The 27,160-nt window shown below is 34.4% G+C and overlaps 1 protein-coding gene across 1 annotated transcript in view; it reads right to left on the reverse strand.

The window, feature by feature from the left end:
* EYS (eyes shut homolog) overlaps nucleotides 1–27,160 on the reverse strand; it is a 1,683,276-nt gene that overhangs the window by 1,549,085 nt on the left and 107,031 nt on the right. Inside the window, 1 exon segment of the mRNA XM_059179314.1 lies at nucleotides 25,716–25,830. Coding sequence (XP_059035297.1) covers nucleotides 25,716–25,830 — 115 coding nt within the window.

Here is a 27,160-nt window from a genome sequence, read left to right on the forward strand (position 1 = left end):
TATGTAACTTTTGCTTATTTCTTTCATTCTTTCCACTTCTCTTTCTGTACCATCTTTCATCATGTTCATGTTCAAAATGCTTATGTGATATTCTTTTGGCTAGATTGACTCATTGCTCAATCCACAACAGTCCCTTACACTCTGTTTTCTGGGATATATATCACAAGGTATGTTTCCGAGTGTGTATTAGCCTGGGTTTTTGTCCTGTTAAGCACATGGTCTGAGGGCGGGGCAGACACCATGACCGTCTAGGGATGACTGTAGCCAGAAGGAGTCCATGACTTGTAGAGCACCGTGAGGTACTCTGACCAAATGCCAGGGATCAGACAGATTTAAAACAACTCTGCCAACTGTTCTGATACCAGAGTTTCATACATGACCCAGCATGGGCCCCAGCCCAGAGCTGCCCTTCCAACAACTGTTCTGACAGAGCCATGAGGCGCAGAGCACCAGGCCAGTCAGTGCCTCCAGAGAAGCCCAGGGCTGCTCCCCTAACTGAAGGCACATTGCAGTGCCAAGAGATGCCCCACTTAGCATTTATACCTTCTCTAGAAGAAAAATAATCAGCATAAATAGCATAATGAGGGGTCCCTGGGTGGCTCAGTGGGTTAAAGCCTCTGCTTTAGGTTCAGGTCATGATCCCAGGGTCCTGGAATCAAGCCCCGCATCAGGTTCTCTGCTCAGTGGGGATCCTGCTTCCTTCTCTCTCTCTGCCTGCCTTTCTGCCTACTTGTGATCTCTGTCAAACAAATAAATAAATCTTTTTAAAAAATAGCATAATGATTATCCAATTTCTGAGACCTATGTGTTCAACTTCTACCCAGACCTAAGTTAATTGGGCTTTCCCTCTTAAGAAGTCACAATTTCTGGGACGCCTGGGTGGCTCAGTGGGTTAAGCTGCTGCCTTCGGCTCAGGTCATGATCTTAGGGTCCTAGGATCGAGTCCCGCATCGGGCTCTCTGCTCAGCAAGGAGCCTGCTTCTCTCTCTACCTGCCTCTCCATCTACTTGTGATTTCTCTCTGTCAAATAAATAAATAAAACCTTTAAAAAAAAAAAAAGAAGTCACAATTTCTGTATAGGTATACTATAAATTAAAAATAACTATAGTATTAAGAGGTACATTATTTGAAGCACAAGTGAACCAATAGTATTAAAACAATGAAATGCCAAGGTACTTTTAGAAGTTGTTTAGTTTTTAAAAATTTGTGTATCATTTGAAAATGTTTTAATATAATTAGGGCATATTTTCTAATATGATTTGTCTATGGTGATTCCTAGTATCTTCAAAGACAGAATTCATATCTGGTTATATCCACAATGGAATTAATAAAATTTAAACAATTTCAAGTCACACTCAAGCCATCAATAAGTTTTAATACATGCTACTTTACTGAAGTTTTAGAATGACATAAACCAATAAGGTAAGTTTAAACCCTGGGGACAGACTACTATCACATATTCTATTTTTGGATACCCTACATTTATTTCTGATTCTCCAAGCTTTCAGTGAGAAAATTCCCCTAAGTTAGCTAATCTTAGAAGAGCTGAGTCATGGGACACAAAGAATCACAAACATCTGAAATTTCCTTTATTGCAATTGCTACAATAAGTGATCTTTGTACTCGTTGTTTCAAGTCATAATTACGTTTTACCTGGATTCACAACACAATTTCCTAGTAGCTAGACAAAATATGAATCTTGAAGTAGAAGTCTCTATATTAATTAATAAATGGCAACATAACAGCAATCAACACTAAAGATGAGAGATAATATGAAAGATTAATTAATTAATTAAGGAAAAATAGTCATTCTGAATTCATGTGGACATGGTGACTAATATAATACTCACTGCCTATTAAAACACTATTTTCTTAATTCTCACAAACTTAAATAGAAAGACTTGATGATTCAGCATAATTTGTCTGACCAAATCGATGTCTTTGCAAAATTCAGTTAAAGTCGCCTCTTTTTTACATTGAAGTTAATTTATTTTCAGTAGGATGAATAGTCCTCTCTCCTGTTATCGAAATTTCTACAGTGACCTTAGATAACATGTTAATATTAATTTTTCTCCATCAATTTTGTTTATTCCCATGAGGATTTAAAACATTCACATAGAAATGCTTATTGATCTATTTTATTTTTTAATCTCACCAAATTAACACTTGGGCTAAATGCTTTAAAAATAATCCTTAGTTTTAATACTCTTCATAGAATTCATGTATTAGGTAACAAATGTTTGTTAGAAAATCTGTGGAAATCTGGAAATACATTTCAATGATCATAAGTTTCAACCTTTGTCTATAAATAGAAATATTACTCTTTGTATATAAAATGTTGTGATGGAGTACATTTAGGGTGACCAACTCAACTATTTGCCTGGGACCTGACTTTGTTAGTATTGAAATTCCTGTGTCCAGTGAAGATACTAAGTACTCTGCAAACTGTGATGGATAGTTGCCCCTAATAGATCATATATTCAAAGTATTATTCCTGAGTTGAATGAGATTGAGGAATAGAGCTGCAGATTGCACGTGATGACAGAAATTACCTTCTGTTTTAGGCTTCTGAAATATGTGTGCCTGCACCTGTGTGTTTGTAGGGGGTTAACCACCATAGCATAGCTTACCTAACACTCTTTTCAAAAGTTTCTTCCATCTAGAGGTCAGACTAAACTCAATTTTTGAGGATTGTTTCAAATTTGAAATATCTATCAAATGTATTAAATTTGTCCTTATCTTACAAAATATATAGCTCATATTTCTGTAAGAAAATTTTTTTCTTTTTTTATTGTTATGTTAGTCCGCATAAAGTACATCATTAGTTTTTGATGCAATGTTCTCTGATTCATTGTTTAATTAATATTACATTTATTGTGGTAAACAGTAGGTGTTTATAAATTGCTAATAAAATATACACAGAAAATAGTAGTGTCAATTTATCCTGAACTTGACTGCCAAGTTTATATATAAAAATTGAAAATGGCAAGTGATCCAGTGTTTATACTACTTCTTTTGAAAGTGAGTAGGGTGCCAGGGGGTGGGGATATACAAACATGCATTTGGAAGTGAACATTTATCTTGTTGTTGACAGTGAACTAATTAACTGGCACATATTAGAAACCTAAACTTGAACTGACTTTGAACTTCAATAAGCTTGTGAGAGCATAATTTTGGTAAGCAAAGAGTGAAATTAAGACAAGTAGTTTCACAATGGCAGTAAAAAGAAAGAAGAAAATCAAGAGAATGGTCCATAAAAAAGAAAGCAATCATTTTTCTTTTTTTGCATCACATGTCAGTATATGTTACATCAGAAAGAAGCAAATTCTGCAGTACCAAAGTTTTGTGACTTTTATTTGATTGACACAAAATACATATTCATAAAATTTTTGTAATCCTAACCAACTGATTTAACATAGTTATGCCAAATGTATTTGAAGATGCTTTCCTTAAGGCTTTTCCTTTTTTTATAAAGGGAGACTGATCTTGATTGATAGTATGAAGAAGCTTTAAAAACAACTCTGTATGTTGATTTATTATTTTAGCAGCCACATTTCTTAGGCTAGATAATGATTTCTTTTAGATATCCTGCTTCTCTTGCTATATTAAGTATCTTAAACTTGTCTCTTTCAAAGAAACTATATCCCTAAATCATGCCTTATACCTACAACTGCACTATGTTCCTTGGTGATTCTATTTATATTTATTTTAAGCGCTTATCAGTTTTTATAAACTGTGTAAGAAAACATAGACATGTTTTTCCTTTTATATAATAAAGATATTAATAAAAAGGATAAAGGGTACTCCATCTCTCTCTCTCTCTCTGTGCTGTATGAGAGATATAATTTTACCATACATATAACCTTTACCATTCTTCAAATGTGTTCAAAAACATTATCTTATTTAATTCATTTCGTTTGAATACTCAACAGTCTTGAAAGTAAGTCTTATATTCTGTTTTTTTTTTTTATACTTAAGATAAAAAGACAACAACTAAGAGGTTTTGTCTTTTTATTTTAAGTTTATGCACCTCAATTTTCATAAGACTAGGACATAAACCTACATGGTAGGGTTTCCAACCCCATTATCTTCTACTTTATTTTTGTTCTTTAATTTACACATTAATAGAACAATTGGTACAATTGTTAACTGACTGACACAACAGAAATGTTACCACAAAATTTTGAGGTACAGGATCTTATAAATCTGAAGTTTTCTTATTTTTGTGACCTTCACCTTCCATTGCTATTCCTTTTTCACTCATTCTTCTTTAGCTACCACTAATAAATCATTAGCATTTTATTTATTTATATTAAATCTTACTCTACCTGGTTTAAAGAAATTTAATGACTTTTGAAAGAGCAGTGATGAATTCACAAGGAAAAAAATTAGAAAATATCTAATGAAATACTTCCTACAAGAGACTTAACATAGCTTTAAGAACACATGTAGACAGGGGTGCCTGGGTGGCTCAGTGGGTTAAGCCTCTACCTTTGGCTTAGATCATGATCTCAGGGTGCTGGGATTGAGCCCCACATCAGGCTCCCTGCTCAGCGGGGAGCCTGCTTCCCTTCTCTCTCTCTCTGCCTGCCTCTCTGACTAACTTGTAATCTCTGTCTGTCAAATAAATAAATAAAATCTTAAAAAAAAAAAAAAAGAACACATATAGACAGAGTGAAGGGATGGAAAAATATATTTCAATCAATTGGTAACCAAAGTATAGTGGGGACAGTTACAGCAGACAAAATTGACTTTAACCAAGAAATGGTCAAAAGAGCCAAAGATGGTTATTTAATGATAAATGGGTCAACCCATCAAGAAGATATAGCAGTTGTAAATATTTATGCACCTAATATTATAGCACCCAAATATATAAAGCAAATGCTAGAAGAGCTAAAGGGAGAAATAAATAGCAATACAATAATACTTAGGGACATTAATACCCTATTATAAACAATAGATCCATTCAGAGAATCTATAAAAAAGAGCAGAATTTGAACCAAACTATAGACCAAATGGATCCAGCAGAATATTCCACTCAACAGCAGCAGAACAGAGAATCTATAAAAAAGAGCAGAATTTGAACCAAACTATAGACCAAATGGATCCAGCAGAATATTCCACTCAACAGCAGCAGAATAGGCATCAATCATATGTTAGGACACAAAACAAGTCAAAGAAGAGAAGAATAAGTTATATCAAGTGTCTTTACTGACCACAATAGAGTGAAGCTATATCTGTAATAGGAGAAAAGCTAGAATTATATGGAAGTAAAACAACACAACAATAGATACAAAAACATATCAAAGGGAAATTAAAAAAAAAAAAAAAACTTGAGATAAATGAAAATGGAAAAAATGCTAAAATATAGATGCAACAAAATCAGTTCTAAAGGGTAAGTGTATAGTGATAAACACACAGGTCAAGAAAAAAAAATCTCAAATAAATAACCTAACTTTATATATCAAGGACTAGAAAATGAAGAATGAACTAAGACAAAAGTTAGCAGAAGGAAAGAAATAACAGATTATAGCAGTAATAGATGAAATAGAAAAATGATAAAAAGATTTAAAAAAAACTAAGATTTGATTCCATGAAAAAATAACTAAAATTAATAAATGTTTAGCTAGACGAAATAAGTGGAGGTGGGGAAGAAGCCCAAATATATTAAATTATGAATGAGGAGATATTACAACTTACACCATACAAATAGAAATATCATAATAGACTACTAGAATAATTATATGAAAAATTGAAAAATGTAAAATAAATGGATAAATTCCTAGAAACATATAACTGACCAAGACTGAATCATAAAGAAACTAAAAATTTGAACAGAGAGAGAGAAAGGAGATTGAGTCAGTAATCAAAAACCTCCCAAAAAAGAATTTACCAGTACCAGATGGAATCAATCATGAATTTTTAAAAAACTTCTAAAGAACTAATACCAATTCTTCCAAATGTCTTCCAAAAAATAAAAGAGAAGGAAACACTCTCAAATTCATTTTATGAGGCCAGCATTATCCTCTCATACCAAAACCAGACTAAGACACTATATTTAAAGAAAACTACAGGCCAATATCTTAATGAGTATTGATACAAAATATCTAAACACAGTATTAGCAAGTTCAACAGCACTTTAGAAAATAATACACCACTGATCAGGTAGAATTTATGTTGGGGGTACAAGGATGGTTCAATATATGCAAATCAATAAATGTTATATACAATATGAATAAAATGCATGATAAAAATCATACAGTGATCACAATAGATGCATGGGAGGTATTTAATAAAATTCAACATCTATTTATGTTAAAAACTCTCAACAAAGTGGATATAGAAGAAATGTATCTCAACATAGTAAAAACCATACATGAGAAGCACATAGCTAATGTCATATTCCATGGTAAAAGTTTGAAAGCTCTTCTGCTAAGATCAGGAAAAAGACAAGGTTGCCTATCCTCACCATTCTCATTTAAGAAATTACTAGAAGTCTTAGCTAGAGCATTTAGATAATAAAAAGAATTAAGAAGCATTGAAATTGGAAAAAAAAGTAAATTTATATGTCTGTTCACAGATGACATGATCTTATATGTATTAAAAAATTCTAAAAACTTAGGAATAATAATCAAATGAATTAAAGTTGTAGGATACAAAATCAACATATGAAAATCAGTTGTGTTTCTATACACTAAAAAGGAATTATCTTAAGAAATAAAGCATTTACAATAGTGCCAAAAGAAGTAAGATACTCAGTAATAAATTTAACCAAGAAGATGAAAGATCTGTATGCTAAAAACTATGACATAGATGAAAGAAATTGAAGACGACACAATAAGTGGAAAGATATTTTATATATATGTATATATGTATATTACTATGTTTGACGGAATTGCTGAGTTCCTTAATTTTATTTTTTTGCATAATTTTTTCTCTCTTTTGTTCAGCTTGATTACTTTCTATTACTCTGTCTTCTAGGTCATCATTTAATTCCTATGCTTGCTTCTTCCAGACTTCCATTCATTCCATGAAGTGTGTTTCTGATTTCAGTTTTGAGCCCTTTGTCTCTGCTATCATTTTTTATCTGTGTCAAGGGTCTCACTGATGTCCTCCAATCTTCTCTCAATTCCAATGAGTATCTTCATATTTTTAAAAGATTAATTTATTTATCTTGTGAGAAAGAAAGAGAGAGAGAGAGGGAGAGGGAGAGAGAGAGAGAGAGAGAGAGGAGGAGGAGCAGAAGGAGAGAAAGAGAATCTCAAGCAGACTTCCTGTTGAACATGGAGCCTGATTTGGAGCTCAAACTCACAACCCTGAGATCATGACCTGAGCAGAAATTAAGAGTCAGATGTCCAACCAACTGAGCCACCCAAGTGCCCCCAGTGAGCATCTTTGTAATCATTAGTTTAAATTTTCTATCAGGTATGTTATTTATATCTGTTTCACTTATATCTCTGACCCTGGCCTTGTTTTGCTTTTTCCTTTATGATAAATTTCTCTGTCCTATCATTTTTTTCTAAGTCTCTATACCTCTTTTGTTGTGTTAGAAAAGTCAGTACATTGCCTGTTCTTGAGAGTGATGGCCTTAGGAAGAAGAGGTCCTGTAGCAGCATGCTGTGTAATGTCCCCCATTTCAGAGAGCCTAGTGCTTCTGGGAGTGTCTCCAATGTGTGCTGCATGTGCTTTGTTGTTGTTCTTGGCCACTTTATCCTTCAGACCAGTCATCTGGAGAGCTCTCTTTTTGTCTGTTGTGGGAAGCATTTAGTCCCTGACCTGAATGTGGTGCATTTTACCTAGGTGTGCTCTGGTCTGTGAAATGAGACCAGTCACCATTGCAGCTGGAACCACAGCTACACACAACTTCCATGTCAAGAGACACTCATGATGTGAGTAAGGATTTGGATCAGTCTTCTGGGAGAGGAGTACTGTGGTGCTGGGACCAAGTAAAGCAAGACTGGGAAGGACAGTCCACCAGATCACTGGATGGGGGTGGCGGTGGGAGCACATGGGGAGTAGGAGTGGGGAGGGTTGGGTGTAACCAAGTAAGGTAGAGTGTAGGCACGGTGCTGTTCAAACATCTGACCCTGTGCTTATGCTGAGGGGCAGGGGAATGAAATGTTATAGGCCAGTTCCTTTGTTCCTAGAGAGATCTCTTTGTGAACTATGACTCTCTGGCATGTGCTTGAGGGTGAGCAAATAACCTCCCCATGGTGTGAGGCATGCCTAGGGGCACTCTTCACACCACTATTTCCACACGGTATGTTCCTACTGTTTTCCCTATCTTTTCTTCAAGTGCAGCACAATGCCTTTCAGGATCTATCCCAGTTAAGCCCCTGACCTTTACAACTCTAGGCTTTAAGTCCTGCTGATCGCCAGAAGTCACAAAATTTGGCCGCTTTTGATTTCAAAGCCAACTGCTATGAGGATTCCTTTTTCTCATGAGCTCCCATGTGAATTAGTCTGTCTCTTGCCCTTCTCCATGACCCTGGCTCCCTTCCCACTGAAAGGATCAAGATTAGTTTTTCTCCCTAAACCTGTCTCCGGACTTGCAGCCCTCATTGATGTAAACTCTTTTCTAACTTATTTGGGGAGTTTGCTCTGTCAGGTTTCAGGGCAATTCCTGAGGTATTCAGGATGGTTTGATAGTTACTGAGTTGCATTCATGGGATGGGGTGAGCCTGGGGTTCTTTTACTCCACTATCTTCCAACTTCTCCCTCTCTTCCCATTCTTAAACATATAGATTTTGTAAAATCATTTTACATCAGTCTTCTATGTCAGTATGGATAAACTGTAATATTCTCCAAGGCTATCCTGTTTCCTAACATATTTATTCCCTCTGAAGGACTTTCGTTTTTAGATCTCTCAAATACACTGTCTATTATTAAACTCCTATCATTGCTTTAAACTAAGTGAAGAAAATTAGAAAGTGCATGGAAAATCTTCAAAGAGTGAATGATTCTTTTATGTTCAATCAGTTCCAAAGAACTATGAAAATAATCTGATTATCTTTGCTCCTAAATCAACTTCTGGCTATTGGGCTAAAAAGAATTTAACTAAGACACTAAACCATAGTGATAGTCTCTTGCACATTTTTTTGGCCTTGAACGCCAAATTATATGCAATTTCAGGAATGTATTTGACAGTCTGAGAGAGAGAGAAGAAATGGTTATCTTTATCATTTACAGTAATGTTAAAATTCTTTTTTTTAAATTTGTTATCTTCAACTTTCTTTCACAGACTAGGTAACATTCATTTGTCTTAGCCTGTTATCAAACAAATGACTGGAAAATCAAACTCCCTATTAAAATTTTCATCCCAGCTAAATCCCAGTGAAATTTCTTATAATAGCAGTATATCATTAAATAAAACAATTGTTTAATTAATTAAACAGCTTCAGTTTTATTTTTCAATTAACATATTCATTCTAGAGTTTTTTGGCTATAGTTAAATTTCACCTTTTCTGGAGAAAGAAAAAACTCTCAACTCCTTTAAAAATGTATAAATTTTGTTTCCACAGATTTTTAATTTTCCAGCTGATGCTGTTTTTTGGGGTGTAATCAGACATATTTGATAAGGTTGCCATACCAGGAAGAATACATTCTTAACAGACTGAATGGCTAAATTTTTTTTTTAACTTGCATAAGTAATGGAAAAAATAATTTAATATGTACTCATTTATTTGTTTTAATACAAGTCAAGTTTTATAACATTTTGTTACATTACTTGAACTCAATTGTAGTTAACATTTTGCTATTTAACTAAATATTTAAATTAAATATCTGTGTAAATATCTTCTCCATCTGTAAATATGTGTGTGTGTATCTTAGTTTTTCCTGTATTATTTTTTTTATTTAATTTTATTTTTTTTCAGTGTTCCAAAATTCGTTGTTTTTGCACCACACCCAGTGCTCCATGCAATATGTGCCCTCCTTAATACCCACCACCATGCTTACCCAACCCCCCAACCCACCGCCCCTCCAAAACCCTCAGTTTGTTTCTCAGAGTCCACAGTCTCTCATGGTTCATCTCCCCCTCCGATTTCCCCCCACTCACTTCTCCTCTCCATCTCCCGGTGTATTCTGTGTTATTCTTTATGCCCCACAAGTAAGTGAAATCATGTGATAATTGACTCTCTCTGCTTGACTTATTTCACTCAGAATAATCTCTTCCAGTCCCAACCATGTTAATATAAAAGTTGGGTATTCATCCTTTCTGATGGAGGCATAATACCACATTGTATGTATGGATCATATCGTTTTTAAAAATTTTTTAATTTGGGGGGCGCCTGGGTGGCTCAGTGGGTTAAGCCTCTGCCTTCGGCTCTGGTCATGGTCTCAGGGTCCTGGGATTGAGCTCCACATCTGGCTCTCTGCTCAGCAGTGAGCCTGCTTCCTCCTCTCTCTGCCTGCCTCTCTGCCTACTTGTGATCTCTCTCTCTCTTTCTGTCAAGTAAATGAATAAAATCTTTAAAAAAATTTTTTTAAATTTTTTTAATATTTCTTTTCAGTGTTCCAGAGTTCATTGTTTATGCACACACCCAGTGTTCAATGCAATACTTGCCCTCCATAATACCCACCACCAGGGTCACCCAACCTCCCACAGCCACCTCCCCAAAACCCTCAGTTTCTCTCTCGAAGTCCACAGTCTCTTATGGTTTGTCCCCCTATCCAATTTCCCCCAACTCACTTCTCTTCTCCATGTCCTCCGTATTATTCTTTATGATCCACAAATAAGTGAAACCATATGATAATGACTCTCTCTGCTTGGCTTATTTCAATCAACATTAACTCTTCCAGTCCCATGCACGTTGATACAAAAGTTGGATATTCATCTTCTGATGGAGGCATAATACTCCACATCTTCTTTATCCATTCATCTGTTGAAGGGCATCTTGGTTCTTTCCACACAGTTTGGTAACTGTGGCCATTGCTGCTATGAACATTGGGGTACAGATGGTCCTTCTTTTCACTACATCTGTATCTTTGGGGTAAATATCCAGTAGTGCAATTGCAGGATCATAGGGTAGCTCTGTATTTAATTTCTTAAGGAATCTCCTCACTGTTTTCCAAAGTGGCTGCACCAATTTGCATTCCCACCAACAGTGTAAGAGGGCTCCCCCTACTTCCCATCCTCTTCAACTCATGTTTTTTATGGTCCTGTTAATATTGGCCATTCTAAATGGTGTAAGGTAGTATCTCGATGTGGTTTTGATTTGAATCTCCCTGATGGCTAACGATGATGAACATTTTTTCATGTGTCTGTTAGCCATTTGTATGTCTTCTTTGGGGAAGTGTCTGTTCATGTCTTCTGCCCATTTTTTGATGTGATTATCTGTTTTGTTTATTTTGAGTTTGAAGAGTTCTTTATAGATCTTGGATATCAGCCCTTTGTCTGTAGTGTCATTTGTGAATATTTTCTCCTATTCGGTGGTTTGCCTCTTTGTTTTGTTGACTGTTTTCTTTGCTGTGCAGAAGCTTTTGATCTTGCTGAAGTTCCAAAAGGTCATTTTCACTTTTGTTTCCCTTGCCTTTGGAGACGTGTCTTGAAAGAAGTTGCTGTGGCCAATGTCAAAGAGGTTACTGCCTATATTCTCCTCTAGGATTTTGATAGATTCCTGCCTCACGTTGAGGTCTTTGATCCATTTTGAATTTATCTTTGTGTATGGTGTAAGAGAATAATCAAGTTTCATTTTTCTATACATAGCTGTACAATTTTCCCAGCACCATTTATTGAAGAGACTGTTTTTTCCACTGTATATTTTTTCCTACTTTGTCAAAGATTATTTGACCATAGAGTTAAGGGTCCATATCTGGACTCTCTACTCTGTTCCACTGGTTTATGTGTCTGTTTTTGTGCCAGTACCATGCTGCCTTGGTGATCACAGCTTTGTAGTAAATCTTGAAATCAGGCAATATGATGCTCCGACTTTTGCTTTTCTTTTTCAATATTTCCTTAGCAATTTGGGGTCTCTTTGGGTTCCATACAAATTTTAGGGTTGTTTGTTCCAGCTTTTTGAAAAATGCCAGTGGAATCTTGATTGGGATGGCACTGAAAGTATAGATGGCTCTAGGCAGTATAGACATTTTAACAATGTTTATTCTTCTGATCCATAAGCGTGGAATGCTCTTCAATCTTTTTGTGTCTTGTATTATCTTTATAATAAATTCTTACATCACTGATTTTACTTTTTATATCTAGCAACTTAAATCTTAAATGTTTTCCCAATTGAGCCACTGAGTATATTTTCACAAATGGGTAGATATGGGTAGAAGGCTTTAACCCTTGGTCCTCATAAAAGAAATAAAACTGGACCATATTAAAAATATTAAAATTCACTGTGACATCTTCTTTTGATTCTAGATAATTTTATAATTCCTTCAGGTCTTTCTTATAGTTACCTTTTTAATCAGTAGTTTTAATGAGGAAATTAGGGATAATGTGCTTCTATGGGTCAATTTGGTTCATTTTAAAAGTTCAGCTCAATCACCTTGGATAACACCACTGAGTTCTCAAAATCATTACTAAAGAGATAGAATAGAATTAAAAAGAAGTGGTTGTCTAATTAGAACTTTGCAGAGTAAGTGTAAGAGAGGCATCTAGTTTTTAAAACTGAAATTTAACTTATGTATCCTGATTTTTATATTCACTGTTCAAATGAGAAGAGTAATTTTAATTTTCTTTGCAAAAAAATTTAACTAGGTGACAGTCCATATTAAGCCTTTTTGTTACAGTTATGTAATTAAACTTTGCACCTCATTGTAAAGAGTTCTAGTCATCAGCATCTTGTCAGAAGAATTTTTGTAAATTAAGAAAGATTGCTTGCAAAAACATGCTAACTTTGTGAAGGGTGTCTAGAAAGATAAAGAATTAGGACTTAAGGTGATTACCAGGCTGAGAAAAATTGGTAAGTGACAAAGAATTGGTGAAGCAAATGCCTTTCTGTATTCTCATAACAGATGTAAGAATGATTAGGGATTGACCCAGATTTGCTAACAGTAAACCTATTCAAAATACAATGGCAACAACCAAGAAATATACTGCCACTTTTATTCTCTTAGAACCTAAAAGATTCCTCTTGTGACCATTCATCTGCTTGCAATTCTCATTCCCTGAATTTTTCTGTCCAGTTTTAGATTCAGGTAAGGAAAGATTATGAAGAGCTAGTGAAGGAGGTAGGAAATATATTTAACTTTAAGTATATATTTAAGTATACTTAAGTATGCTTAGGGCCTGTTTGTATCTCTTGCTGTCAGTTTGAGGAAATAATCCTTCCTTTTTTTCTTTCTCCAAATTTCTCTTTAAATTCAAGTTAGTTAACATACAGCATTATACTGGTTTCAGGTGGAGAAATTAGTGATTCATCGCTTACATACAAACACCCAGTGCTCAGAACAAATGTCTTCCTTAATACCCATTACCTATTTAACCCATTCTCATGCCCACTTCCCCTCCAGTAACCCTCAGTTTTTTTTCCTCCATAGTTAAGGTCTGTTTCTTCATTTGCCTCTCTTTTTTGCCCCCTATGTTCATTTGTTTTATTTCTTAACTTTTCATATATGAGTGAAATCATATGGTATTTGTCTCTGACTAACTTATTTCACTTAGCATAATGCTTTCTAGATTCATCCACATCTTTGCAAATGGCAATATTTTATTCCTTTTTAATCCTTCCTTATATTTTTAGAAGGTATTATTTATTCATTTGAGAGACAGAGAGAGCACAAGCAGAGGAAGAGGCAGAGGGAGAGGGAGAAGCAGACTCCTCACTGAGCTAGGAGCTGGACATGGAGTTTGATTCCAGGACCTGGAGATTATGACCTGAGCCTAAGGCAGATGCTTGACCATCTGAGCCACCCAGGTACCCCTAATCCTTCCTTACAATAGGTGGATACAATCATCAAACCTAAACTTTGAATGACTACTCTAAGGCATGAGATAGGACCATGAACTGTCTTGTTCAGCAGTATATGCTTAGGTAGAGAGTTTCTACAAAGTAGTTTTTCAATACATATTATTTCATTGAGAAAAACTAGTGACATGGCACAAATAAGAAGGCTACAAAACCTGAGATGAAAAAGAAGGGTAGAGGCATTTTCCATAGAAACCCCTGACTAAGGCTTTCACCAAAACTTATTGTGGAAGAATAAAAGTTAGTTAACCCATGGGCCTCTGTGATTACCTGTCATTACATCTATTATCAAAATGTTGGCTGAATAGTACATTATATATCATGCTTTGTAGTGCTAATCACCTCATTTTTAATTAACACTTTCATTGGTTTCTTAGAGTGCTAGGTGAAACATTACTTCACAAATTGTTAATGATAATATCAGGATCATATAGATTACAATTTATAAAAATTAGCTGTCCATATTGGGGAAGAATACGAGTTAAACAGTGTTCCACGTATAAACCAGCCTTGGTTCAATGCCTGTTGTACTAGACAAGTAATTGATAGAACCCCATTTAATTCTCCAATGTATCCTGGTGTGGATGATAAATTAGTAAATCACGTAAACACGCAGGATACATTAGCAGGGGCTATTCTTGTCTGAGTGAGTAATGGGAGAGCAAAATGTTAAAAGACAAGATCTCACTTTATGAGCATACCTGCTGTTTCCTAAGTAGGTGACACATGGACCCACAGGCATGCCCACCATTTCAAAGTAAACACAGAATTTTAACCAATGAATGATGAGTCCACTTTTCCAATATACAGAGCCAACCAGTTATCTTGTTCTTTTTTTTTTCCTAACCTGCACTGATTCATCTATGTCAATTAGTTACAGACAGTCCTAAAACAAGAAATGGCCTCTAAGAATAAATCTAGGGTGACTTATTTTTGTGTTTCATGTATATCTTTTTGAGAAGACCTATTATCATCCTTATATTTTCAAACTTACATATTCTGTTAAGGAGCTTCTCTACTCATTTTCAGCTAGCAAATTTTGGTGTTAAAAATGTTTCGTTGAAATCTCTATGTTTTCTTTCCCATTGCTGGTATAATAAATTACTATGAACCTAGCAGTCTAAAACATTTGTCTCTTCTATTTCTGAAGGTTGCAAGTCCAAAATCAGTCCTACTTGGATGGAGTCAAAGTTTCAAGAGGGCTAGCAGCTTCTGCAGGCTCTGAGGGGAGAATCAATTTCCTAGCATTTTTCACCTTCTGGTGGTTGCCTATATTCCTCAGTTAATGGGCAATTCCTATACTTTAAAAGAGAAACATTTCAGTCTCTGTTCCCATCATCACATCAATTTCTTGGTTTCAGACTCTTTCTATAGCCCTCTGATAAGAATCTTTGGGATCCACGATAAAATTATATCAAATCCTTGTCTTGATCACATCTTCAGAGTCTCTTTCTCCATGTAAGATAATATTGAGAGGCTCTTGGGAGTAGAACATGGCATATATGGGGTACCTTTATTCCCTCAACCATACTCTGGTTTCCCCAGAAAATGTTCATGAAAGCTATGCCTTCAGTTTATTTCACATCCACTTTTGATACCTCTTTTAAGGTATCTAACCTTAGCATATCTACAGATGTTATGGTTCTAACTCCTGCCAACAAGCACTTTGGGAAGAAAGTTCCTTCTTAGTGATTCTAAATGTAATATGAATGAGATTCACATAAATAACCACACTTTTTTTTTTAAGGTTTTATGTATTTATTTATTTATTTATTTATTTATTTATTTGACAGAGAGAGACACAGCGAAAGAGGGAACAGAAGCAGGGGGAGTGGGAGAGGGAGAAGCAGGCTTGCCACCAAGCAGGGAGTCTGATGTGGGGCTCTATCCCAGGACCCTGGGATCATGACCTGAGTGGAAGGCAGACACTTAACGACTGAGCCACCCAGACACCCCAAATAAACACACTTTTAAGAATTAAATTCACCAATGGGGGGTTTTCCTTAATTACAGGAGGCAAATTTTCAAATTGTAAAAACTTCATGAATTTTTTTTCTATTTCTTTTCTTTTTTTTTAAATTTTTATTTATTTATTTGACAGAGAGAAATCACAAGTAGATGGAGAGGAAGGCAGAGAGAGAGAGAGAGAGAGGGAAACAGGCTCCCTGCTGAGCAGAGAGCCCGATGCGGGACTTGATCCCAGGACCCTGAGATCATGACCTGAGCCGAAGGCAGCGGCTTAACCCACTGAGCCACCCAGGCGCCCCTCATTTTTCTATTTCATTATCAATGAAGACCTATTGACACCTATAGATTTTCTAAGCTATATAAACTGTCCATATTTGTTTCCTTTAAATATGAACATTTCAACTATTCACAGGATTTCACTAGTTTAGATTAAGTTGTGACTTCTTATACTTAAACTGTTTTCATTTACTTTATCACCTGATATAAAAACTCTGCTAAAAGTGGGCAAAAGAAATAATAAAATATATGCTTAAAACTCCCTCTATTCTTGCTTTTATAAATTGATAATAGTATAAAATAAAATAAAATCAATTTTTTGAATATATTCATCATTTAAGTTTATTCATTAGCTATTACATAGCTACTGATAATTATTATAATCACATATAAAATATGTGAAATTACAAAATTATTACTTATTATAAATCAATTAACGTACATATCTACTTTGGATCTAGAAGTGACATTGATGTAAAGTCTAATCTCTGAGTTCTTCTATTTTTTTTTTTTTTTTTTTTTTTTTTTTTTTGTCCCAGAACTACTATTAAGACACCAGTATATACACAAAGTTTCTATACACAAAGTTCTTGACATATAATAGAATCTGTGTGGTAACTTTAATTTCTATTAATTCTTCAAAGATAGGAATACCTGTTGCTTTATTATTACTTACTAGGGAGGCAGTGTCAGAGGACTCAGATAATAAATAATATGTGAGCCCAACTTTTGGTAGAACCAAAAGTTCTACCTCTTTTTGTGACTAACAATGTAGAACAATAAAATCATTTAACAACTGGTTAAACATTAACCCTAGGAAATGTTTTTTCTTGAGTTCTTTGAAAAAATTTATTCCAAGTCAAAACATGTTGTTTGTGCTTGCTTATTTAAAATGTGCTTGTGATTCAAATGATTAAAATATATTGAAGAACTAAAATAAAGAAGTAACATATGCACAGGAAAAAGATTTAAAAGTTTAAAGCTACTGTGAGGACATTATTCTCTTTCAAGCATTATTTTAGGCAACAGTCAACTTCCCTACCAAAAATCTGAACAGAAGCAGGATAAATTATCCACTTAATGAAGTAGACAGAGAAAGCCATTGAGAAATTTGTCTATGAAAAAGAGAGAAGAGAAAACGAATAACAATTTCTGAGGTATAAGACATGGATCAGAAGATTATTGAAGTCGACCCTGATTATACAGCCTTCCTAAAGCTCCTTCAAGCATTTCAATGACTCTTTCATTTAGCCATTTTATGTTTAATAAATCTGGAATTCTGCTCCTGTTTCCCCCCTCCTTAAAAACAAAGTAGAGAGAACTCATTCTCATCACATATTTCAAGCTACTTAACCTCCAAATTTTTTCAACTAAATGTTCAATAACATAAATAATAAGAAAAATTCAAACAAATTTGGGGTGCCTGGGTGGCTCAGTCAGTTAAGTATCTGCCTTTGGCTCAGCTCATGATCTCAGGGGCCTGGGATCTAATCCCTCATCAAGCCTCTTGCTTAGCAGGGAGTCTGCCTCTCTGTCTCCTTCTGCCTTTCTCCCAGGTCATACGCTCTCTCTCTCTTTCTCTCTCAAATAAATAAATAAAATATTTTTAATTAATTTTTTATTTTTTTAAACATATATTTTTATCCCCAGGGGTACAGGTCTGTGAATCACCAGGTTTACACACTTCACAGCACTCACCAAGGCACATACCCTCCCCAATGTCCATAATCCCACCCCCTTCTCCCAAATCCCCAAAATTCAAACAAATTTAATCTAAGTCAGTAAGTATTTCAGAGGGAAGGATTGAGAAGTAGAGTCTGTGACCTACCAGCATGTATACCTCTTTCTGAACTTAAAGTAATTAATCTATTCCCAACAAAGGAAGAAAAAGAATAAGAAAGCAATTTGACTTAACCAACTCTATGTCCTAACTCAGTTGCAGGGTCCACATAAACTAGAAAAAAGTCTCAGTTTATAATGCTATCTTATGCTAGGGATCTGCTAGTTCGAGACAAAAGTTTCTCTTCTTTATGTCTGGGGTTCTTTAACTTTCATGAAGACTGTTTTTCTTTCTGGGCACAGGTTTTACTATTCTCCAACTTATACGGCCTAACTTTCCTAAGTCAGTTTTCTCAACCACAGCAGTACAGATATTTGGACCTGATATTTCTTTGTTGTAGGGGGCTGTCATGTGCATTGCAGGATGTGTAGCGGCTGTTATTAGCAGATTCAATCTCTATTTGTGACAACCACAAATGTCTCTAGACACTGACAAGTACCCCCCAGGGTGGGGGGGGGCAAAAATTACACTTGGTTGCTTCAGGGATCTGTTGTATCTGACTTTACCTATTCTTTTCCAGAGATGTCTCTTAGATCTCACCATTATGGCACTATCCATCCATTCTCCAAATCTCAAGAAAAGTCTCGGGATTTTTAAAGAATGAACAAATTGCCATATTTTTCTCATTGAGGGTACAATTACAAGGAACTTTTAGTAGCTTAGAATACTTATGGGTCAGTATGAAATAGTTTCAACTTTTCTGTTCAACTTAGGCTTCTGCAGCAGATCATAGTGTAAACATTAGTTTTTTTTTTAATTTTGTATATGTGTACAAACTAATATTTTGAGTGTCTAAAACATATTTAGCTTCCAATGTCCCTTTCTTTGATAAGTTGAACTTTACAATTTTTTACATTAAAAAAAAGCAACACTGAGGGGTCTTTTATGTATCATGTAATTCTTTCCATCTTCACCAGATATACCTCTCCCCAAATTCCATGTCGAGGAAGCACTGACTACCCACTACTAAGGGAGAGGTTTCCTGTTGCTCAGTTTATGGAGTCTGTGCTCTTCCTACATGGAAGCATCCTTCCAAAGAGTTTCGTATCTGCTACACTTGCCATGACTTGTCTCTGATGAAATTTTACTGCCTTTTCTGGAAGAAGGGTAGTTTTGTATAAAGAAACAAAGACATCTACCTACATAAAACTTAAATTCAGCCTAATCTACATGTATAGACAATGGAAAAGATAATGTGAAGAATTATACTGTTATCTGGGAAACTAGATAACAATGATTGTTAAGAAGGAACTAAAAAAAGGAGATGGCATGTGTGAGCCAGAAATGAGGATTTAACATTTTCAATTGGGTGCCTATGAAAGAACTCACTGAAAGGGTAAACATTTGAGAAAATACCTAAACAGAAAGGAGAACCCAACAAACCAGAATTTGGATCAAAATCTTCAAGATAAAGGCCCTGGTTTCTTCTAGAAACTTTGAGGGCACTGTTGCTATTTTACTGTGAGCTAGAAGGAATATGTTTCACATTGAGCCTCTGGGTAAATGCTTACCTGATCTAGCCCTTGAAAAGTCTAAGTATGTGAGCCTTCAAATTACTGTGTGTGTGTGTGTGTATGTGTATACTTGCACACGTGTGCATGCATGCGTGAGCTTGAGAGAGAGAAAGATTGAAAGAGAGAGAGAGAGATTCTGTTTAGATTTTCTGTTGTTGCAACTAAAATTTTAAAACTCTAACTCCTACCCCAAATGCAAATTGTATTCATATGGAATTCTAATTTGAGCTTTACTTCTTTCAGTGTTCAGTGTGAGTTTGCATAAGTCACGCTTTCTGAAAATTATTGTAAAAAAAAAAAAGATTTAACTAGAGGATGGAAATAGAAAAGAGGAATGAAACAGATGGTAAAGTTAAACTAGATGAGTTTTAAAATTTTGGTTTTTTGTTGGTTCCCCAGTGAAATCTTATAGGAAACTTAAAAAGATGAGATAAAACATAAACTGCTTTCTTATATCTGCATCCCTGAACCAGTTATAAAGAAGAGAACCAAAGGAGTTGTGTATAAAGCTCTCACAGTATTTTCTTTGATTATATAAAAAGCATCAGTCAACAATTCTGTCATAACATCAGGAAGTTATAAAATATTTGGATTTCTGGCACAGGCCATAAATTGTGGTCCTATGTATAATATTTATTAAAATGAAATTAAATTTATTAGTAAATCATTGAAACTCTAAGGAAAATAAATCCTGAATCATTGCTATGAGACAATGTAAATAGCATTTAATTGCAGTGTCTATATTTTTAGTTTTTTGTGTGCATAATATCAATCATATTTTTAAATTTAGTAACTAATTTATTCATTTTTATAAACATAAAAATGACAATAAGAACAGTGCTTTCCCTTTTTTCACTATGAGTTTGAGCTCTTAATTTTTTTCAGTGATTTATTTTTGGTGATTCTTAGAAATCTGACTCTCATTTGGAAAGTAACAATTGTTTTATCATGGGGGCTATTTATATTATTAATATTGAGATTAATATTGACATTGTGAAAGTGCTTGATTAGAAATTCCTCATCACAATTTCAATGAGAAAGTTCAGCATCCTTCTGCCACTTTAATTATAGCAAAAATGAATTTAAAAAAGGCGAATTTAACTCATGATGAAGAGCATGGCTCAGAATTAATAAGGTTCTGACCTACACTTTTTTTACCCCAATATTGTCCATCATGTTGCATTTAATTTAAACTTCCTAATCTTAAAATGATTATGGAATATGTTTTATCCTTTATAATACTTCAGTTAAATGTATATTCAAAAGAAATAAATCTTTTTTTCTGATAATAATTTTGGTCTAATCCTCTTAACAGGAGTAAGCCACTGTCTCTATTTTGCTGGTTTGTTGGTTTATTCCTTTTAGCCAATACTATGCCTACCTGTACAATACAAATATCATCCAGGCTCCACTGGCCAACACAACTCTGGTTAACCTTGGTGTTAAGTTACATCTGGATTTCACCTCAGAGCCTCTCTGTGATTCCCTAAGCCATTCTGCCTCATGATTCTCTGTGTCTCCTTGCTTCCCTGTCCCTGTGTGTATTAACTTGTCCCTAGACTACATAGATCACAGGCCTCAGATACTTCACTCTTTCCATTAGGCCAATTCAAATACATAGGGAACATTTACATTTATTAAAAAATGGCAAAGCCCTGAGTGATTATGGGTACGGGCAAATCAGAAACTACATTAACTTTGTGCCATCTAACTGGTTCCGCCTATCCCCTGTACTTCTTACTGTCTGGAAAAACCTGGGCCTTTGATACAAAACCTTTCATGATGTCTGAACACCCTGGGAGGTGGAACCCAATCGATAATCTCTGTGGGAGTAGTGCTGCCATGCCTGTTGACCATTCCCATAACACAGGAAATGCATATTTTATTTTGTTACAAGTAGATAAATACCTTATATATATACATCGAAAATCAAATTACAGTTAGAGTAATATAGCCATTTTTCATCAGATATTTTGATCTGAGTATTTTCTAAATATCACAATACACCTGAAAAACATAGTCCAAATTGTATGCAAATTCTATTATAGGGACACATAATATTTAAGCTATTCTTGCTTAATTTGATTGCTTCTATTCTAAAATAAACAATAATATAGTGAATATTTTCTACACATGTTTAATATAATTTTGTTTTCTTACTTCAGGTATTTCTAGATATTGAATTATTACAGCTGAAAAAACTTTAGGTATATACTCTAAAATGCCAACTGGTGGTCCTATTTTCCCTGAATACATGTGAAAATACTGTTGCATTAAATATGTATAGTTTTGTGCAGAAATATAAAATAGTTTTATTGCAGAAATATAAAATGGTATTTCCATATTGACTTAAATGATATTTCACTGATTTGAACATGTTAAAATTGTGATTATTTTCCATTTGTATTTTTTATCTAAATATTATTTATAAAAATCTACTGTTGAAACTTTTTTCTTTTTTCTTTAAAAAAATGACTGATATACATATAATATTGCATGAGATAACAAATACGCCCCACTATGACAGGGTGTTTTTAATTTTGTGACAAGCAAGTTGGGATGCCTGGGTGGCTCAGTGGGTTAAAGCCTCTGCCTTTGGCTCAGGTCATGATCCCAGGGTCCTGGGATCAAGCCCCACATCTGGCTCCCTGCTGTGCAGAGAGCCTGCTTCCTTCTCTCTCTCTGCCTGCCTCTCTGCCTCCTTGTGATTTCTGTCTGTCAAATAAATAAATAAATATTTTAAAAAAATATTTTTGTGGCAAGCAATCAAGGGTCAAGGTGCTCAGTTAGGACATAGAGCTGAAGTGAAAATAGTAATATTCAAGCCTTTATTCACTTACTGCCACAGTGCCACCAACAGGAACAAAGAGGGACCAGGCATTTTTCCCCCTAAGGAACTACATGAGGCAAGAGCCAGTGAATGAAACACAGATGGGGGAACCCTCTCATTGCTAAGGAGGCTTAAAAAAAAGCTCTTGACTCTTTATATGGATTTGGTGGGGAGGTAGAGAAAGAGGGCTAGGAGAGGAGAAGTTTTAAGTCAATGTAGAGAAATGTGGCTCAGTCAAGGCCCCTTCTATAAAGATGTCTCCATGGAGGCACATGGGAAATGGCCCAGCTATGGCCCTCTGCTCCCCCATAATGAAAAAGGCCTCTGAATAAGGTACATGTGTTGTTGAGAAGAATAAATAATCTGCAACTGTTTTGTGTGACATTTTGTAGTCATTCAGGTAAGTGGATTGACAGTACCATTCACATTTTGTATATCCTTACTGATTCTCTGTCAAATTATTCCACCAATTACTGAAAGGGAAGTATTCATATCTCCACTATAATTGTACTTTTACTTATTCCTCTTTTGGATTGTGTCAGTTTCTGGTTCATATATTTTGAATTTCTTTTATTACATGCATAATTCAGTATGATTAGTTGACCAAGTCCTTCATCTCTGATAGTTCCTGATATTGAAATCTGCCTCATTAATAAAACTACACCAGTAATTATTTTGTCTATTTTTAATATATCTCTCTCATTATTTTACTTTCAATATGTCTCTATCTTTTTAAATAAAATGAGTATCTTTTAAACATTTGAGTTTTGTTTCATGTACCATTAATAATCTCGGTGTATTAACTGAAGTGTTAATCAATTTACATTTATTGTGACTCTGGGTATAGTTGAATTTAAGTATATCATTTTGCTTGCCTTATGCCTGCTCTGTTCATCTTCCCTCTGAATATAAATATATTTGTTTTCTCCACATAAGAGAAGAGATAGTTCAAATCTCTTCCTAAAATATTATAGTTCATCATATCATCTCTTTGAAATTGGTTGATATATTCAAAAGTTAATAATGCAAACATCAGAGTAGAAAAACAAATATCAGTTAAAAATTCCAAAAATACATTTTATATTTATATGCTAAGAATAATTTAAATATAATATATATTTTATTTTCTTTAACATGTCACATTGAACTTAAGTATCATAAAAAGTTAAAAAGTAATGTTAATTCCCACTATCCATAACAATTACACAATCTGAAAAATATATTTGTATATATATTAAACTTAAATTAAATCAACTGAAATATAAACTATTTCATAACTTCAGTACAGCCATAACTAGGATTATTAATCAGTAGGGAAAAGCATATTTTTGAAAAAATATTATAGTGTTAAAAATATTAGTAATGCACATTATCTCATCATCACCTAAATTTTATCCCAGTGAGAAAGCCAATAACATTTCCTTCTTGCTAACATTTTATCTAGTAGAAGTCATTAAACCTAAAGTAGAATTACAGAAAAAGCAAGTTAATGGTAACCCCAGTCAAGTTCCTTAAAAAGAAATTAAAACTGAATTTAGAGTCAGTAACATAGATAATTGTTAAGACACTAGAACAGGTCAGGTTTTCCAGGGAGAAATCATGGTGGAGGAAGAGAAATTTAAAAACAAAAGTCAGAGATAAATTCTCAGAGACTATCCCAAGTCAACACAGAAACCAAAACTCAAAACTGAATAGTCTATTGTAAGAGAAATTTGAACGAAAGCAGGAAAGACATTTCAATTAGACCATCTCCTCTTAAGGAAAGGGTAAATATATCTTAAAGGAAAAAGAGATGCTAGTACATTCTTTATACTGAAAGTTTATATGTATAGTTTTTAGAAGTATTGAGTTCTAGAGTTGCTTGGAGTACATTTAAATCTAGCTTCATCTATCCTTACCAATATGTATGAATTTACGAAAATATTAAAGACTCAATAGACATTTTAATTTTCTATAAAATGGAATGGTATTTATGTGAAGAGCAAATGAAGACCATATATTACATGTTATAATATCAACATTTTACAGCTGTGAAAGAAACGTTGTGTTCTTATCCTATATCTTATCTTATATGTTCTTGTATAGTAACACATTATATTTTAACATATTATATTTTAGCATACGTTTCCAGAAATATACACAGAAATTTGTCCATGATTCATTCCATAAATTGACTTTTCATTACTTTAAAAATATTTTATTAAAATATTTTATATTAGAGAAAACGATAAAATGAATTCCATAATTCTACTGTCATTATTTGCCAAAACAGTTTTAAGAAATACAGCATCATAAATTGATTAGAATTTCCTTCTGTACTCTCACTGATCTTTTCCCCAGCTGTCTCTTTATAGAGAGCCCTTCTAGTAAAGCCAGTATGTATATTTCTGATATATGCATTTATACTTTAGCTATATGTCAGTCATAGAAAATATGGACTTTCTTGTGTTTAAAAAATTAATCATTATCAGACTATCTACCTATGTTAGTCTTCGATAAGATTTTAAAATTCAACATTATGTTTTGATATTTAAAAGTATTACTAAATGTAGCTATTGTTCACTCATTTTTTTTCAAAGATTTTATTCATTTATTTCACAGACATAGAACACAAGTAGGCAGAGAAGCAGGCAGAGGGAGAGAGAGAGAAGCAGGTTCTGCACTGAGCAGAGAGCCCGATGCGGGGCTCAGTCCCAGGACCCTGGGATCATGACCTGAGCCAAAGGCAGCGGCTTTAACCCACTGAGCCACCCAGGCCCCCCTGTTCACTCATTTTAACCACTCATTATAATTGCTTGGTGTGACTTGGTGAATTTATCCACTCTCCTTTCCATAGGCTTTAGTTTGTTTCAGATTTGTTGTGAAAATTCTTGAATATGCATAAATTCTTGTATATAACTTATAATTCTTCCAATAGGCATAGCTGAAAGTGGAAATGATGAGTTGTAGGATATGCCTTACTGTGTGTTGCACACCCACTGTGTACTTGTAAAGTCATTTCAAAAGCTATCTATCAACAAAAAGCATAATATATATCCTAACTACCATACTAATTTTATTCTCTATCTAGTTTAAGAGCTTAGGGCATTAGTAACTGTGGTTTTATGTACACAGAGATATATTTCCAGGACTCAATTAGCTATATACTTATTTTAAAATAAACACACTGCCTAGAACTCTTGTTAACGTGTTCTCAACATAATTCTTATAAGTTAAAAATCTCTATTACTAAACTTTATATAAGTCATGTTTAAATATACATATAAAGGTATAATTCTCTGATTTAGATTAATAAAAGCATTTGAAATGCAGACTGCCTGAAGCTATTGTATTTTAAAGTGTTAAATTACTCTGCCATGTATTAAATTACTTACTCTGAATCTTCCACTTATATAGAAAGAACATCCTTCATTCAGACAGTTGATGCTGAGCAGTCTACAGTGGTCAATTACTTTCTCACAGTTTTTTCCAGTAAATCCTGGCAAACAACTGTAAACACATCCATGTAAATAAGAAAAGTTACAATTTAAATATTTTCACAAAAGCCTATTAACAGTCTGACAAAAATAATAATGCTTTGTTTAAATTACATACAACATATATTATTACCTGATACTTTCAATCATTAATTTTGTCTATGCATGCTTGTGTTCTTAGCAAAGGAGAAGAAAATGATCTATTTAGTGAGAATCAGAGAAAGCTATATTCATTTAATAGATTTAATATTATCTTTTGTTAATTTAACAGCAAAATCAACTTTGGCCTAACCGAATATTTAACAATAAAATACAGGTTTAGGAATAAATATGACAATTGTTAAAATGTGACAAAAGGGTGACAAGTGATATTTCTAATGCTTAGTAAAGCCATTATATACTGATGATGTGCTAAAAGGATTTAATGATACACATAAATTTGATACATAGTAAAAAGTGTTATAGTCAACTATAATGATATGGTCATAGTTAGGCTACTTATAGGGTTTTATTTACTGTCATCTTTACTTTTTTTCCCCCCTAAATAAAGCAATCTTGTAGTATAAGTGTCTAGGAATAAGCTTTTTTGATTGTAATGGCAATGCCTGATATTAAGCTTTTGATTGCCAAGGCAATCATGTCAGATATTCACCTTCAATAAATATATTGTTGGCTGTATGACACAGTTACTAGCTACACAGAGAGATAAGAAGACAGGCCTGCCCCCCACCCCACCCTCCACCATGAGTTCCCTTTCTACAAATCCCTGTGTAACTAATTAACTGACCACTACCTTTCCTGCTCCTTAATTCCCACTCTTTCATTCTAAATTCAACAATAAAGAGTGAATCTGGGAAACCTTAGGTGCCCCACTCTTGACCCCAATTAAAGCAGAACCCCAGGTCCACATAGTTTCTCTTTCTCTTACTCTGCTAGCAACTTGGCTGCTGGCCTGTGAGTATGCCCTTTACCCACCTCCAGGACTTGAGTAATAAACCTTGCTTTTCAAGAATCCCTGATGGTTGATGCTAGGTACATCTTGCAAGCATGAGAACCACAGAGGCCACAACATTGGCTCCTGTGGAGGAAACATACATGGAGGCTGCCACGAGTATTATCAGCCCTTGTGAGTGCCCCAGGCATTCTTAGCTGGTAGCATCTCTATACATAGGTTGAGACACACACAAAAACAAATCTGGATTCCAGTTTACTGCAATTCACTAGCTGCAAACAACAAGATGCTAAGAATACTTGGTGTACTGTCTTCCTTTGCCCTCACTGTCATTAATCTGTGAGAAATATTCCTGTACTTTAAATCACATTTAGTAAACTTTCTATTAAAA

Source organism: Mustela lutreola, chromosome 6, assembly GCF_030435805.1.
Source record: "Mustela lutreola isolate mMusLut2 chromosome 6, mMusLut2.pri, whole genome shotgun sequence".
Taxonomy (NCBI): Eukaryota; Metazoa; Chordata; class Mammalia; order Carnivora; family Mustelidae; genus Mustela; species Mustela lutreola.